This window comes from Anthonomus grandis, chromosome 8 (genome assembly GCF_022605725.1).
Source record: "Anthonomus grandis grandis chromosome 8, icAntGran1.3, whole genome shotgun sequence".
Taxonomy (NCBI): Eukaryota; Metazoa; Arthropoda; class Insecta; order Coleoptera; family Curculionidae; genus Anthonomus; species Anthonomus grandis.
The window spans coordinates 7,221,654-7,239,960 of record NC_065553.1 but is presented as its reverse complement, the minus strand read 5'-3'; the positions used below and the strand labels follow the sequence as shown (position 1 = coordinate 7,239,960).

Below are 18,307 nucleotides of genomic sequence, written 5' to 3'. Positions count from 1 at the left end.
TTATTAATTACCTTACAAACCCTATTTGGATAGGTATATGCATCTAATTTAATAAACTTATATTATTGCATAATACCCTGTATATATACAATAATGCATAACGCATTATTAATTGTCGTTCCTTAATGTTATCCTATGATAAGATAACAATAATTTTTATCCACTTTAAAAACATAATATTTAATTATTATCTTTATCAGTCTAAGTTTTATTTATGGTGAGATATGAATATACGTGTAGTAAAAAATTTCATTCTAAATTTTCTATGTGATACAGGTTAGAATTTGTGTACGTGTTCAACGTCAATGTTAATAAAAGTAATATTTAACAAACATAAATTTCATTGTTTAATTTGCATTTTTTAGAATTCAGTATTCTTGGTTACCGGGGGTGCATCTGACCAATATGGAATAGCTGCAGTTGAAGCATTACTTAAAGAAGGAGGAAAAGTAATAATATGTGATTTTCCAACAAAAGATTTACATATTTATGGCGATGACAAGGCGATTTTTTTACCCATAAATGTAAGCAAAATTTGATATATAATTTAAAATTATTAAGAAGTTATTGTAGATAATGGATGAAAATGATATAAAAACATTAAATGAAATTATAGTAGAAAAGTATGGAAGATTAGATGGTGTAATCAACTGCATTGATCAACAAAAGTTTGGACTTGCATACGATTTTAATAAAATGGAGCCTCAGGATCTCAAAGAATTCACGGAAGTGGTCCATGTAAACACACACCTATCGATTCTAAACCATGTGTATTATTTTAATTTTTTTTTTTTCAGGAAAATGTTTTAGGGCCATTTAACGTAATACGATTAACAATACCGCTGATGTCTAAAAACATACCAAAAAAAGGAAGCGGTCGTGGTATAATTATAAACATGTCTAACGCGGCAGCTTTTGATGGAGTTAAGGGATCTATTGCTTATGCAGCTAGTAAAGCTGCTGTAATAAAAATGACTGAGTCACTTAGTTATGAACTGCAAGGAATTCAAATTAGATGTGTTTCTATTGTTACAAGTAAATAAGTAAAAATGATCTCCTCTCTTTTGGTAAAATTAGATAATTTATTAATATTATAAGGAAAATAAGATAAGAAGTTATATGTTGTTTTTGCCTTTTAAATGAATTAACCATAGCCACTTTCAACCATCAAAATACCGGATAAGACGCCATTTTTCAATAAATATGAAATGAAATATGACTCTTGCGACTAAAAAAGTTTAGAAATTATCGGTAAATTATAATTTGGAAAGATAATATTATTAGCAAAAAATGTACATTTTATAAGTATTTTATTTGCAGAAGCCAGAGATTTATTTACAGTATAGTTAAACACTCATCTCATTATATATCAGGCACTGATATATCAATTTCCATTCTATCTATTTATTGCTTAAGAAAATTTCGATTGAAATTCGACGATGTTAATAAATCCTTAATCGAAGTCAATATAATCTTAAAGAAAATCAGCGCGGAAATTTCAATGATAAAAAAATAGTTTATAATAGGATATTTGAATTACCCTAATAAGAAGTATTAGCGTACAATTATAAATACTCAATTTTAACATAAAGTTATAATGAGTAATTTGACCCATAATAAATGTGCTTAGTTTATACTAGTAAACGATTGAGTAACTAAAATTGAGTAAAAAAATGAAGACAGTGACAATGAAAGTGAGAATCACCATAAACAATGAATATTCCTTTAATTTTATTTCTTAATTTTGTTTGTCTTGTACAGTGTGTTTCGAAGTATTAATATATTTATAGATCTTGAACCCAAATAAAATATATAAAAAATTCATAAATAATTCACAGATGTAAAATCTAAGGTGATTTAGCAAAAAGTGTTTTTTTTTTCACAAATAGCATTCTTACTTATGATGGTCTTACGGCATGTAAGGAATACTGAAATTAAAAAATTTACATCAATTTTTAGGGTAAAACAAATATATGTAATAATTATTGTATAAATGTTAAAAAAAACATGAATTTTCTCATGTTTAGATTGATTATTTTATAAAAATATAAATATACTTTTACATTCTTATAATCACATTAAATTAGGAACTTTAGCTATGGATGTTTGTTCATATGAAAAACTCTATATATTAATATCTTTCTCTTTTTATTTTAGGATTTTTTTTTCTTAATCTTTAACTATTATTCACCAATCTATAGATTCTTAAAAATGCATAATTAGAGCAGTTTTACAATAAAATAAAAAGAAGTTCAACATTGATTCGCATAATATTTGTACAAATCTAGACCTTTAGAAGTCACATATGCATAATTCGTCTTACAAAAAAATTAAAAAATTCATATATTTTAATTTATTTTAGGCTCAGGTGGTAGCGACACATTGGACGAATTCGATGGAATTCCTGAGGATTCAACTAAAGCAGCTAATGTAATTTCCGAACCACAGAAGTTTGCAGATCTCATAAAAACTGTTATTAAAAATCCGGCTATGAACTTGCCAATGATGATGCTAAATAACTTTAATACGAGTTAAATTGGAAGTTAGAGGAGGCAATTTGTTATGTAATAAATTTTTGTGTTAAATATTTATAGTAATTCAATTAGTATTAGTGTCAGATTGCTACTCTGACCAATCTGTTTTCAATATTCCTATTTACTTATACAAATAAAGGATTAATTTCATATAAACACAATCAAACTTATATGAAATCACCCAGTAATTTTAAGAAATAGATAATAAATTATAAAAATAAATTAAAATTATTATAATTTTCCTAATAAAAAAAATTACAAAAAGTGTAAATTTCTATGCAAATAATTTTTACGAAAAAATAAACTTAACGAGAAATAATGCTATTTAAATAATTTTAATAATCAGTACAAATTCGACGAGCCATGCTATCTATCAAGTTGTTAATTTCTTCCTGAGGAACATTTGCTCATTTCTTTTAAACCGCCTGTATAAATTGTCCTGTGTTACCAGGATTATTTCGACAAGCTTTAATATTTCTTTTTATTTTTTCCTATTAGTGCTCTGTAGAAGTGAATGCTTCGAGAAGTGATTTCTATAATTTTTTTTCCACCAGTTAAAAAATAAATCTTGTTCCTTTATAACTTACGAAAAAAGTTGGCACAAAACAAGTTTCCAGTGTCTCTAAATTCATTCGTCATTTCGTCTATAAAGTGTGTGTGTCTAAAGAAGGAAATATGATAATTTTAATGACCGCCATTATAGCATCTTTTATAATTGCTCTATCTTAATAATCTTGCAGGATGCTATACTTGATTACAATTCATTTGTAGCATATGTTGTTATCATGCATTGCTAAGACTAGTTAAGAAATAGCTAAATATTTTAGATTAAGTAACTGAATCTAACTTTTTTTTAATATGATTCTATGTCAACGCTTCACTTTTAAAAAATCAGTTTTAGACTTAGAATTATAAAAACTATCTACATAAAACAAGTCTAAAATATTCATGAATGAAAGATATTTAATAATAAATTAAACTGTACCAAAACAACGCCTAAAAGCACTAAATAATATTTCATTATAAATCTAAATGGCAATAGATTTATTATGATTTTTGAATTAATTAATGCTAAAAAGATACAAGATATTGGTCTGACGTAAATGAATTAATTTAGCGTGTGGCATGGTACAAGTAAAGATTTTTTAAGAAACTTTTTTTTAATCTGGTCTACACGTCATATTTTATCATCTGTCTTGCTTTTTCATTTATGAAATCAGCTTAACAAACACGTAAAGCTCGAAAAATTCATTTATTATCCCAAAGATGTTGGTAAAAGTGTATTTTATAAAAGGTAAAAACACAAAATCTACAGCAACACAAATAAATTTAATAAAATGACAAAGGTTACTTGTTTCGCTTGACTAGAGCATCATCAGACTATAACATACAAAATGTTAGGTGTTTTGTGGTATATTTAGTGTCCAGAGCCTGTCAAATAAGATTAGTGCTTTTCACAAAACAGGAATTAGCTATCTATTAATAAATCCAATAATCTCGGGTACTCCAGTGGTGTACTTTCTCGTATTTTGTGTTATCTAAAACTTTACTTTGGTTATTAAGTTTCTATTATTAACATTGAATTGGTATTAAGACTATTATACAAAATGTTTATGTTTATGGGTAATCTAAAGGCAAAACATAAATACTTTCAGGCTGCACAAACCTATATTCTGTACGTTTCCTTTTTACCAGAGATGCCAAGTATAGACAGTAATGGAAAATTAATATTAAAAATTCTTGCTTAAAAACCGCTGGCAAAATAATTCAAACAGAACACTTTGTCCAACCATTTTACCCCAGAATTCATTCTACCCCCAATCGTCAGACGAAAACACTAACTATCAAAGCACTTAGAGAGACTAGGTTGTACCAGGTGATTTATTAAGGGTGTCACAGGGTAGCATATTTCAGAGCCTGTATATTATGTAGGTAACATAAATGTACATGGATGTAGCCACATTTTCTAACTATAATTTTTTTGTAGTAGACCTGAGGAAGTTTTGGACTTTAACTTATCGGTATGAAGGTAGAATGTGGCGGAGCCACGAACTTATAAATATTTTTAAGTTCGTGGGCGAAGCGGAATAGTCTGCAAGAAACAAGCCAAGACTCATGGTTTTCTTCCAATTTAAAGTTCCTAGGTAATTTTATAGTATTTGTAGTTTTTTTTGAGTCATGGGTTGATAAATTATCTTACAAACGTGCCAACATCGAATCATCGTGCAACTGCGGAATAGGAGAGAGGTAAATTTCAGGTTAAGATGCATCTTGGATGTATTATCATTTTTCAGGGTATAATTATAGATTAAATACTATTTTGGACCTATCTATGTCCCTGTTCTCATTTTAACATTTTTTTTACAATTCAGTTTTAATTCTTGGACTTCCATTGGAAAAACGTCTAGTATTTTATTTTCCTTGTCTTTATCTACATTAAGATACTCATGAAAATGTACTTTATGCACTAGTTTGTATATTAGGAATTGCCCAGACAGTCACAGAAATCATAGATTTCTTTAAATTTCCATTAAATCCATCCTTACAAAAATCTTGGAGGAAGATCTGTCATGTAAGTCTGACTAAAAATGTCACCAATTATCGAGTTTGCTCCAAACACTTTTCCGGTTCTGATTTTAATAACCCTGATAATCCTGTGCGACTTAGATAGAATGCTGGAGTAGAAATGATATTCAGTAAATTCGGATGGAGTAGAAATACACCTATTTGTTCAGTTTAAAGAAAATGATGACATGCAGATTGACATATCCTTCTCAAAAACTGATTTTCCTAACCGACTTAATCTAGACTACCTATCTACCGACTAATAAGTGTTGGTCATTCTAAAAAACAGAAAAAGTGTTGACAATCTAAAATGCTTTCAAAATAAACAAAAATCTTGAATATCCTCATACTCATAATACACACATGTTTGACCCATAACATGTTTCATGAGACATGTTCAATGTCTCATTCTTACGGGAGACAACACCACTGACTTGTGACATCTTTACCTGATTGTGACTCACCAAAAGTTGTATTTTGTTTTTATTTGCTTATACTACAAAAAACAAAAAAAAACATGCACATTAACTTGTACATATGTATTTGTGTTATATCTAGTCGTTATTAATTAATTTATTCCCAATGACCAGCCAGATTTATTATTTCAAGAAATAAGTTCAATTTTTGTTGTTATTAGAGTTTAGATTTTGTTTTCCATAGGTGGATATATTATTTTGTTACAGTTGTATAGATGGTTAAAAAATATATATGTTTAATTTATTACTTACATATGTTTGTTACATGTTTCTTATAATGTTGCTAACTCTTATGAAAACAAAAAAAAATAGGTAATATTTTCTGAAAATCCAGAAATTATTAGGATTTTTAGTTAAAATATGCTTTATACATACCACAATTCCATTTTTCACATAAAAGGTCTTATTAGTACCATACTTACAGCTTACAGTATTTAATTTAGAATATATTGTAACTATTTTTATGCATTTTAAAACCCTTTGTTAAATTTATTTCAATTCATCTTAAAATAAAGTATTTAAAAGGTTTACTTTTGTTTTTTTTATTTCAAATTTGTTCCCATACCTATCATGCCAATTTATAATTCTTGGTAAGTATTTATATGTAAATGATTTATATGTCCTAAATAAGCAATTCTATTTAAATATACATAATATCTCTTATCACTCGTCAGTTAACGCATCAACTTTTTAATTCTGCAAATTGCTTCAAATTGAAATATCGCGCAATAGATAAGGCTTAAATTTCCCGCCACACGCCACCCAAGATGGTTGCCGTCGTCTTCGTGAACAATGTCAATAGAATTTCTGTCTGTTCATTAGGCAACATGCATTTCTCTATATTTGTTTTCTGTGCTTTTACTTAAAAATTTTAAGTTGATTTAAAAGACGCCAAGAAAACAATCACAAAATCGTAGGTGCGGAGCAAAAAAGAGAGGATCGTAAATCATGTGTGCTACCAGTGTTGGTTGTGTGTCCGTAACAAAAGTGCGGTAATTAGGTAGATTTGCAGTTCTCCGGACACGCATAAAAATTCCAGCGTCAAAGAGGCAGCAGGCGCAGGCTTTGAGCCCGCGGCACCCATTTAAATATCAATGATTATACGTGACGGGCAGGTAGCGCTGCCTCGGCGGCCACCAGTAGCCGGCTATCTACCTACTTCATTAATTAAATAAAACATGTCTAAGGCAAATCCAATAGGGATTTCAGTATTTGTCAGCCGATACTGAGATTATGTGACAAAAACATCCATTGGCAACGAGAACGAGCAGCCGAACGAAGGCTGCGAACCCTTATTTGGTGCTCAAAGAAGATTTAACCGAGTTTCTTTCAATAGTACCACCGCTGCAGACGCGCGCACTTTGCTGATGGGTTCGCTTTTAATTATTTCTGAGAATCACTTGTATTTCTAGAATTTTTTTTTTTAAAGTAAACTTTTGTAAAGACCAGCACAATCAATCCTTTTTTTAATCACCACAGCACAGAGGAAAATTTAAAACTTTGAAGATGTTTAATTAAGTTGATCTAGCGATGGCTATTTCGACCGTCAATCGAAAATCTATACGAATATCTATCAAGAGAGAGTTTTTTATCAAGCTTTTGATCACTAATAGATTTTCGTTAGTGTCATACTTCGATCTGAATCCAGCTTATTCTCTGTGCTAAGAGAAATCAACCTTTTTGTAATTATTTTTATGAAGAGCTTGTATAATGAATCATTATTATGACATTGTGAAGATTCTTGATGTTTATTATTTCCCTGCCTCATTCATCACAGAAAAGTATCCTGAGTTATGGATTAATGCTTATAGTATAAAGTAATTTCGGTTCTTATTTTTCTCATAATCACTAAAATTAAAAATTATTTTAAAACAGGTATAGCCATGGTGTTGAAGGCTTTGACATGTTCTTGTTAGTAAGATGTGTCCACAACCTTTTGACTTTGGTAAGATATTTTAATTTTTGAAAATAATAGTAGCCTATTATTTACAAAAAATTAAAATACATTACAGGTAATATACCATTTTTAAAAAAAGAGATATTTTTGTTTTAATTTTTGTGCTATAATGTTAGCAAATATAGGGTGTCCCGAAATTACATTGCAAAATTTTACCAGGCGCATCTTTGTCAAAAAATAAAACAAAAACTTCATATACAGGAATCTTGAAAAGTGAATGGTTTTCATGTTGCATGGTGTTTTAGAATTCCTATTGAAGATGGTTTTTTGTTAATATTTTCTAAACGCCTGGACGTTAGTTTTCAAAATTTTTATCGTATGGTACTATACCACTGTTATTGTTAACTGGTTTTATAACATAAAATATATAGAGTCGTTTAAAATTAGTAGTCAGCAAAGATAAAAATGTCATAACTTTTTTTCTGGTTACTCTTTAATTATTTGGATAATAAAATTAAAAAGAATCAATCGCCATGCTGGCCTCAAGAACTCTATAAGTAAGAGAGTGTTGTTTCGAGTCCTTTCTGCAGCATTATGGGTAGGATTCAATCAGACCCCGTAGCCTTATGTAGACTAAACTCACCCACTGCTCAAGTTTTAGCTTCGTTTCTAGCTTTTTTTTGGTGAAGTTCCTTGCCACAAGGGGCAACACCTTCAACAACCTTCTCCAGGAAAGTGAGTTTTGAGAAGCAGCTCGATGGTCTTTTTTTTTTGTTTGAGGTCCATACTTCACCTTTCTTCAAGCATCCGATCTCAGTTTTCCTGTCCGAGCCCAGTAGTTTCAGAAGACAAGCTGTGTCTGAGAGAGATTCCATCTTTCCACAGAACTTGCGTCAGCGGTCTTTTTTACAGCGTCGGACCTCATTTTTAAATTTCCTTCTAGCTGTGAGGTACACATTCCAATTCTCTCGTGTTTATATTTTAAGACGGTCCAGAGTATCGTTCCACGTCTCAGCCAATTCTCAACTTTCTCACCGTTCAATCTCTAGCCGCTAACTCTCCTGAGAAGACATGCTGTGTTATACAAATTGATTATTATATTGTTTAGCCTCAGTGCCTGTGGTTGTACTGGAATAGAGTACCCATGGGTTGTGTCATTTGCTAGTTTCCTCAAGTAGAACTCAAGTTTCTCACGCTTAACTAAATTCAAAATTTGGCGCCCGATTTGATCAGGCTTTCTCTCAAATCTAATCGGGCCCTGTTATGCAAAAAGCAACTAACCCACAATTTGAAAAAAAACTAGATAATGTTACAAACTGATTTCAAAATGTCCAAACTACATTCTGCAAAAAGCTAGCAAGCCATTCTACACATTTTTGACCTTGAAAAGTGCGTCCCCACTTATACTCTGTTCACTAATCGGAATTCTCACATTTCGCATAAAGCAACAATTCCACTTGGATTGTTGTGTGATTGGTGTTGTTGAATTTCTTTCTCAAGAATTTCCAACCAAGTGGGTTGGTTTTATTATGCCAAATAAAGTATTTTCAAATTACCCATATTGTTTAGCAACCAAGCGGATTGGTATACTTGTGCGGAATACGATACGACAACGTGGTCTGGATGCTTGTGAAACGACTGGTAAAACGACGTGGTCTGTTGCTTAAACTAGTGCTTATTTTTAATATGATTCACCTTATTCCATCTGATGCTTTGCAGCTCTATACTAATCTTAAGGGTAACACAAGAATCATTGAGGATGTAGATGGTTTTGACATAGAAGCTCTTGATTTTGAAATGGAAAGAGATGAAAATTCGTAAAATGCATCAATAACAAAATCCACGTGTTCTACTATCAAAAACAAAAAAGTTTAAATTTATAAATAAAAATAAGTTGGAAATTTGACTGTTTTTTTGTACCCATAATATATCTAATTTTTTTTTGGTAAAAAATTATATGATTATTTCGATGTTATAATATAAAACTTAGTTGTAATTTATATATTGAATACTGAATTAATAGTTATGGAATGATTTATCGAAAATTAATTAATTGAAAAAAACATATAAAAGCTAATAACTCCTAATTAATTTCGTGTGGCTTGGTTGCTTTTTGCATAACAGGGCCCAATTGGTTAATTGGGGTTCCAATAAAGTTATGGCTTATACATGTGAAAATAGTTCAAGTTATTGCACCTTTAGTAGAGGGCCTAAATTTCTTAACAAGACAACCCGCATTTGCTTTATATTTGTGGGTTCTATATTCAGTAAATTTTATGCCTGTCTTCACTTATCATAATTTTCTACTAAGTAAAAGTATTTTGTACTTAAAATATCGAACTTTTTACTTCTATAGTAGCCAAAACTGCATATATATAGTTCCTCTTTTGGAGGAGATGGCTTCACCTAGAATACCCATGGACTCAATTAGACCCTCTTTAAATTTATTTTAGTTGGTGGATTTTTATAAAAATTATTATTTTCATAAAAGCAAAATAATTAAAAAATGTCTGTAATGTTTTCGGTGTGTTATCATGTGCAGCACATAATTATCTGAAGTTATTTGATTTTTTTGAGTATGGTAGAGATAAAACTTAACATGTTATCTTAGTTTTGCGCACCGCTGGTGCAAAAGAACACCAAAAGTTCGCATATAGCAACACACATAACAAAAGTGCTACCGTATACCGTACGTATGTATGGTTTTGACCATCTCGTGCCTGAACACAATCCATTATTAAAGGGCCGCAGGCGATTCGCACATCTCGGTAGCGATTTTCAATTAGATGTATTATTAAGGCCCACGTCACACTCGCAATTTATGGATCTCGCTACGGATCTCAAGCACTTATTTTCATAGGGCATTTTTTACTGGGTCGAAACGCGAACGGTAACAATGCATTATTGCGGAGCTTTCACGGGCTTAGATAGATCTGAGCGCATTCCTCTATAGCGTTACAAAAGATTTATTTCATATGGCTATCGAATATACTACTGGCTATTGTAAGTATTATATAACAGATGGTCTTAAAACGCAATATTCCAAAGTACAAAAAAAAAGCTAATGATTATAAGACACCAGGAAGAGTCATAACAAATAAAAACTTAAATCCAAATATTTAAGTCAATCTAAAACACTAACTCAAATAAGTCTTGCTCATAATAGATAAATTCTTATGCTAATGGAGCATAAAAGTTATTATTTATAATGAAATTAGAAATCTGAAACGGGCAATAAAAAAATGAAATAAAACAAATGTATATTTCACAATCCTTACAGAAGGCTATTAAGTATCATCTCTTTAAATGGCATTCTTGATATAAATTATCATTAGTAAAATCCCGAGATAATTCTCTTGACCCCCCGATGGGCAAAATCGGTAAAACATATATCTATTTCCATATGTATTAGTTAGTTTACCAATGTACTGTATTAGAATATTCTAATTCTGAGCTACGCAAATTGCAATGAAATCGTTTTACTAAAATAATATTATAGAGTTTATGTGCTTAATTAAGATAGCACATAATTATTCAAATATTTTTTGAAGGTGAATGAAAGTCAAGTAACGATGTATTCGACAGCTCGAAACTACCGTAGCAGGTGTCCTAATATATTACGGTCTCATTCTAAGTTCAAAACTGATATAAAAGTACGATATCTGGATTACATGGAAAAAAGCAAGACAGGAGACTTTTGCCATGTTAATTCAAAATGGCCGTATCTAACATTTTCCTTGAAACATAAGAATGACCACTACTCATGGCAACAATGCATTTTTAATTTATCTCTAAAATTTTCATGGACACATTTTCTATAAAACCCAAGATTTCATGCTTAGAAATTTGGGCGTAAGTGATTTTTCTTTACTTCTGATACATCAGAAAGCAGCATCTACAAATGAGAGCAAGAACAGGCATAATTGCAAAGATTGCTGCCGATGCGACTTTTTTTTCACGTAACATTTGTTTTAGACTATTTTCAATTACTGCCTTATAACAGTCCGAATCCAAAATTTCACGGTTGCGCAATGGCAATCAGGCAGTTTTTGTTAAAATCTAGGTTGATCAATTTCTTAAAATAACCCCAAATATATTATTTGTTGACGTTGTAGTTTTGTTTTAATATATTTTTATTTTGAATGTACGTCCATACGTTATGAAAAGAATGTCGACACATTTTATGAAATACGCAAAAGATTTCTCAACTCCTTGTAACTTGAGAACTCATATAAAAAGAATTTTTTTTATATAACTAAGCACCGGTAGAAAGGATAATTTATAAATTTAAAGAGTGTAAAGCAATTTGGAAAATATAAGCAACTAGTGAAATATAAAGCCTCTTAGATTATTGACAATGTATTCAAATGTCCATTATGCCAGTTTGAAAGGCCATGAACAGATATTATTATTACTTACTATGGACAAAATCACTGCTTGGAAGTTTTGTCTATATAGATAGGGTGTTTTAGAACTATGAGATCAAACTTCTACGGGTTAATTAGTGCAACAGTAGAAACAATTTAAGTATTATAGATGTCCGGAAAAGTGTCACTACAGGCCTAAGATGCGTTAAAATCTAGAAAGACGAAGAATTGCCTAAATAGGATTTAATTATTACAATATTTGTTTAAATTGTCTTCCTCCAACCTGAATATACCGATTTAAACGTCGCACATGATTTTGGCGGACTTGACTACAAATTTGATACTCATTCTGAATGATTTCAAGCGCTGCTATAATTCATCCAATTAAATCTTGTTCTGTTTCTACTGGAGTTTCGTGGACCAAAGACTTTATATGTCCGCGCAGGAAAAAATCTAGCGATTTTAATTCGGGTGGTTTAGGAGGCCAATAAACTGCTCCACCTCTCGCATCTCAACGGTGCCCAAACCATTGACTCAAATTCTCACGTTTTACAGCGAAGTGCTATTATGCTAAAACTACATTTGCGGTTTATATTTTCAAGAAGTTTTAGAAGAACTTCCTCCAAAACGCAAGTAAATAGGTTCTGTTAACCATTCTGGTAGAAAGTATGACCCAAATTTTGTGTCAAAAATTTTGATTAATACCCGAGTCTATACGATTGACTTGCAGAAGGTAGGCATTTTCAATTTCAAATATATTTATTGTCTAACAGCAATCTAATCCTAATCACTACGACAATATTTCAAAATATAAGTAATAACAATTCATATATCATGAAAAATAATAATACTTAATCATGTATAAAAATATAACTAATCATAAAATATGTTCAAGAAGAAAAAAAAATATATAAGAGGCATATTAACTGAATAGGTTTAAAATATTATTTGACAATAATTTTTTTAAATGACGAGAAAACATATTATATTAAAAAGATCGATAAGTTGAACCAAGAGCATGCTCTGTATAAAGCCTCTTTCTTTGCTAAATTTGTGCTACGTGTTTGTAAGTAAAAATTATTTTCTAGTATTAATGTAAGGCACAACAAAGTGTAGAGCTGCTAGCAATTCCGGGTAGTTAATACGACCAGTACACAATTTGAACAGAAAAAGCAAACCTGTACAATTGGTTTTCTGATAAAGGGAAAGCATATTGAATCTGCTGAGTAACAAGTGCTAATCGTATTCTTGTTCCGGATAAATTCCATCAGTTTTAAAGGCGATATGTTTCAGAAATATACGTTGAACAAATTTAAGTCTAACAATGTGAATAGTATAGTTTGGAAACCAGAGTGGAACAGCATAAAGTAATCGCCATCTTATTAGGGAATTAAATAAGATGATTCTACTTTATATACTAGTGAAGTCTGATATAGTTCTTAAATAAAATATCTTTATTAATTAAAAAGGTTTTATTAATCTTAATAAAACCAAGAGATTTTAAAGATGACTCTATCATATAATCGATATGATTGCAAAAATTAAACTTCTTGTCAATAGTAACACCAAAATCACGAACATTATAACAGTTAGAAAGAATTGTACCATTTAATGTATAGTCGAAGCTAATTTCATTTTTTAGCAAAGAAATTGACACTTTTCAATATTGAGAGGAAGCCTATTAATCTTGCACCAGCTGTAGATTGAATTAATATCATTTTGGAGAAGCACAGTCAGCCCAAATAGTTACAATGCGAAATATCTTTAGGTCGTCAGCAAACAGAAGATTACTGCTTAAAATTTTAACAGATATGTCACTGATAAAAATTAAAAACAAAAAAGGAGCAAGATTGCTACCCTGAGGAGCACCACTATATGCTTTATAAACATATGACCTAAACCCATTATACTTTACAAACTGGTGTCTATCCGCCAGATAAGAAGCAAAAAATTGTACACGATTAGAATGAAAACCAAGCTTGATAAGTTTATGAGCAAGAAATCCATGGTCCATATTATCAAAGGCTTTGGCGAAGTCCGTGTAAATTACGTCTAGTTGACATTTATTATTTATAGCCTCATATGCAATCTGAAGAAATGATGTCAGGTTAGTTACTGTAGATCTGGATTGAAAGAAACCATGCTGGATTGGTAAAATTAAATCTTTTACTTGGTGCAAGAGACTATCATATCATATATCTTTTTATTGTTACATTATAAAATAATCTTAAGTATCTGCTGGTAATTCAAAGTACCCTCTTGTTGCTCTATTGTGGCAAGAGAAAATCGCTGATCAGAAAAAAGAAGACATTTATGATTAAACTTTACGATAATACTTCAGTATATGATAGTACAAGATTTTTACCTAAGGGAAGATGAATCATCTCAATATAAATTAACAAGACTATAACTCGACCATCTCTCAATAGATTAGTTGCACTTACGTTCACCAGAGGTATAAACACATTACCCTATAAAACTAACTTTGATGGATCAGTTAATATCATTAATTAAAACTGTCAGTTTTTCCCAGATTTTTTTCAAAATTGCTACGTTTTTTTTTTTTTGACTTATCTACTTGACACATATAAATTTTTTAGTTAATGAATTCCATTTGGTTTATCAATTTCAAACAAATGTATTCAAATAATATTTTTTAGTTTCATTTATAAATCTGTATATACAGCGGTCTATGTAACATGTACATGTACTATGTAACATGTCCATGTACATTAAACTAATCATAATATATTTAATCTATTAAACAAAATATCAGCAACAAAAAATCCATTAAGTCAAGTAGGTACATCTTCTCACATGTATGCTTATTATAATAAGCATAAACATTAAACAGTGTTGTTAGATCAAAAAAGGTGTATCTGTCAAGAGTATAATTTTTTTAATTCTGTAGTGTACTACCTTTTGTAAAATAAAAATCAATACCATTTTAATACCATTTTCTAAATAAACGCATCTGGTTTTTAGAAAAACCAGGATTGCTTGAAAAATAAACAATAAAATCGTTTTTCTTCGCGTTTAAAAGTCAAGCAGATACGGCTATTAGAATTACCAGGGCAGATCTTTAGTTTTTTGAAAAATCCTTCCACAGACATGTTTGCAATACTCGATTGCCACCAAACCAGACGAGGTTATATAAGCAAGTGATCCAAATCAAGTCAGACAGCTCTAAAAGCCTTGTGAATGCTAAAGTAATGTTAAAGCAACCAGAAAATGAAATTATTGATGAATTTTCAAAAAGAGAAGTTGAGATTTCTTACCTGTTATCGAAATCTGAGATAGAGAGGTGATTGAGGTACTTAAATATTTTCGGAATAAACATATTTATAAGAAATTAAGGTCACATCAAATATACAGTTTGTTTTTCTCATAAGGAACAGTCTATGGTTGTTATCAAGTTAACAGATCTCATTACAGATGCTTCACTAATTATTCTTGTGTACTAACTAGGCATGTTAGAGGTTTTTTACCTATATTGCCCTTTTTCGACTTAATCAAAGCCTATTAAATATCATTTAAAGTCCCATAGTTTGTAGTGCATATTTACGTGCTTTTTTGCGTGCTAAACAGATGTTCCGACAACGAACTGTCTCAATCCGTCCAATCCGGTGAGTGTGAAATAGTTTTCTTTTCATCCGTCGCAATGCACATAGATTACAAGACACGACGACCGGCCAGAGCGTTACACATACAAATTACGCCATTGGCTATCTAAGGCTAAAACAACTAGAATACATGGCTATTCGATGGTATATTTGATAGATATACGATTATTTAATTCCTTCGTTTATTGCTCGAGGAATTTGATACATCCTCACTGTCACTGGCTGACTTTATGTACTTTCGAAACGTTTGACTGATATAGACAGTTCATAAAGTACCAATGAAAAAAGTGAAAAACATTTTTCTGACGTTTGATGTTTGCCGGTCGATCGTAATAGCCTTTTTTGATAATTGCCTTTTTTGGAATAAAACATAGACAAATGCAGCTATTGCACTGTGATTTATCGATAACGATTGTACTGGTACAGAAAAAATTATAAGAACAAAAATAAAAGAAAACAAGTCTAGATATAAAAAACTTGCTGATAGTCTGTAGGACATTATTTAAAACATTTTCGCCTTACTCTTATTTATATTCTAGCATTTTTGGCGTTCGTTAAGGTGTGAATTAATACACTTTCGACTACTAAAAATATTTATTAACACCTTATTACTTAATACTGTTTATGTCTGATCTAAATATCGCGCCAATTTTCTGAACTGAACTGTCAACTCCCTCCTAGCGGCCACGGGGCTCCTCATATACTCAACTGACCATGATTCCTGAAAATTCGCTGATTTAAGGTTAAGACACAATCAAAAATTTATGTTTTAAGAATTAAGTTTTAAGCAATAGGGATTAAAACTTAAACGTGGTCACAATGAAGATTTTAAACTCACAATACGACCAATCACGATTAAATATTACAGTAGCTGGGCATTAAAGTATCCAAATGGCAAGAGGCGGCAAAATTTAAAAAAACCGTATTAAATTAGAATAACCTCACTTCAAACTTAACTACAGCTTCAAAATATTTTTCTCTATTTATATTTGGATGTTGTACTCCAAATATTAATAAACGATTTGATATTTTTTGGCCTAAGGTTTGGGTGTTTTAACTTTAGTGAATATAATAAATTGTATTCCGATATCCTCATATTCCGATATCCGATATAATAAATATCTAAGTATTTTTTGGTAGGGGTACTCGAACAAATTGATTAAGACTGTTGATGTTATTAGGTCATATATAATTAAGACTTTATTCCAAACATGATTCATGCGTCCACTTGAGCGAGAATATATATTAGTGACCAATTTTTTAAATATTTGGATCTACATTTTTTTGAATTTAGATATAAATGTTGGATTTCTAGGTGTAGTTGGATTTCTTAACTTAAAACTGACTTGAATCTTTGCATTATGGCGCTCCAAGACTTATTTATTAAGTTCAATTCAATTTTTAATCTTAGCTTTTGAATTTTTGGGAACAAGTCAGGTCATTTTTTGATATGTCCAGGCAGATGACGCTATTGAGAGTTATTTTTTGGCAGATTCACTTCTAGGCAGTTGAAAGTATCAATTCAAATTCAATCTTCCAGGGAATTGCCTGCAGGAAGTTTTATTTGCCTGAAATAGTCACTTGAGTTTCAAGTAAATAAAGCAACTTTTCCAGATATTTGAAGGAATTTTAAAGTAATGAAAGTCATTTTTTGATATGTCCAGATAACTGACACTATTGAGAGTCATTCTCCGGTACCCAGGCAATTGAAAGTATTAATTTCTTCTTAAGTAGTTAAAGCAACTTTTTAAGGCATTTGAGGTAATGGAAGTTTTTTTAGTCTCTCTAGTCAGTTGATACTGTTGGGAGTTGTTTTTTGGCACTTTAAGGCAGTTGAAGGCAACAATTTTTTTCAGGGAATTGCCTGGAAGAAGTTTTAACTGCCTGGAATAGTCACTTGAGTTTCTAGTATTTAAAGCAACTTTTTCAGGCAATTGAGAATTTTGAAGTAACGAAAGATTTTTTTTTTAATTTTCAAGTAGCTGAAAGCATCAATTTTTTCCAGGGAATTGCCTAAAAAATGTTTTATTTGCCTAGAGAAGTCACATGAGTTTTAAGTAATTAAAGCAACTTTTTTAGATATTTGAAGGAGTTTTGAAGTAACGGAAGTCATTTTTTGATACGTTCAGACAACTGACACTAGTAAGAGTCATTTTTTGACACGTTCAAGTAGTCGAATACATCAATTTTTTCCAGGGAAATTCCTTAAAGAAGTTTTAACTGTCTGGAATAGTCACTTGAGTTTCTAATAGTTACAGCAACTTTTCCAGGCAGTTGAGGCAATTTTGAAGTAATAAGAGTTATTTTTTTTATCGCTTCAGGCAGTTGATACTATTGAGAGTCATTTTCCGGTACTTTCAAGTAGTTGAAAGCATCAATTTTTTTCCACGGAATTGCCTGGAAGAAGTTTTAACTGCTCGGAATAGTTACTTGAGTTTCTAGTAGCTAAAGCAACTTTTCCAGGCAATCGAGGCAATTTTGAAGTAACGAAAGATATTTTTTTAAATTTTCAAGTAGTTGAAAGCATCAATTTTTTCCAGGAAATTTCTTTGAAAATATTTTAACTGCCTGAAATAGTCAGTTGAGTTTCAAGTAATTAAAGCAACTTTTCCAGACAAATGGAAGTTAATTATTTTGTTCTTTCCAGACAGTTAGTACTATTAAGAGTCATTTTCCGGCACTTTCAAGTAGTTGAAGGCATCAATTTTTTTTTCCAGAGAATTGTCTAAAAGACGTTTAAACCCTAGTCCACAATAGTGGCGAAGACGTTCCCACCTATTGCAACATTCTAACTTAAACAAGAAAAACATAAATAAGTAAGTGAAACAATAAATTACTCTTAAAG

General features: G+C 30.7%; 1 protein-coding gene across 5 annotated transcripts; it reads left to right on the top strand.

Moving 5' to 3' along the window:
• Positions 1-188: 188 nt before the first annotated feature.
• LOC126739758 (3-hydroxyacyl-CoA dehydrogenase type-2-like) lies at positions 189-5,434 on the top strand. 5 transcript variants are annotated; one of them, XR_007661703.1, is made up of 7 exons: positions 189-317; positions 366-524; positions 574-738; positions 798-1,035; positions 2,363-2,564; positions 4,190-4,462; positions 4,525-5,434. XR_007661703.1 is itself a non-coding variant. In XM_050445557.1 (6 exons), exons 1-5 carry the CDS (start codon positions 306-308, stop codon positions 2,533-2,535), a joined length of 747 nt encoding a protein of 248 aa, XP_050301514.1. In that variant the 5' UTR covers positions 189-305; the 3' UTR covers positions 2,536-2,564; positions 4,190-5,434. The 5 variants fall into 5 exon arrangements, 2 of the variants coding, with proteins under 2 accessions (XP_050301514.1, XP_050301513.1); XR_007661701.1 differs by having other exon boundaries at positions 4,522-5,434; XR_007661702.1 differs by having other exon boundaries at positions 4,190-4,466; positions 4,522-5,434.
• The last annotated feature ends 12,873 nt before the right edge of the window (positions 5,435-18,307 follow it).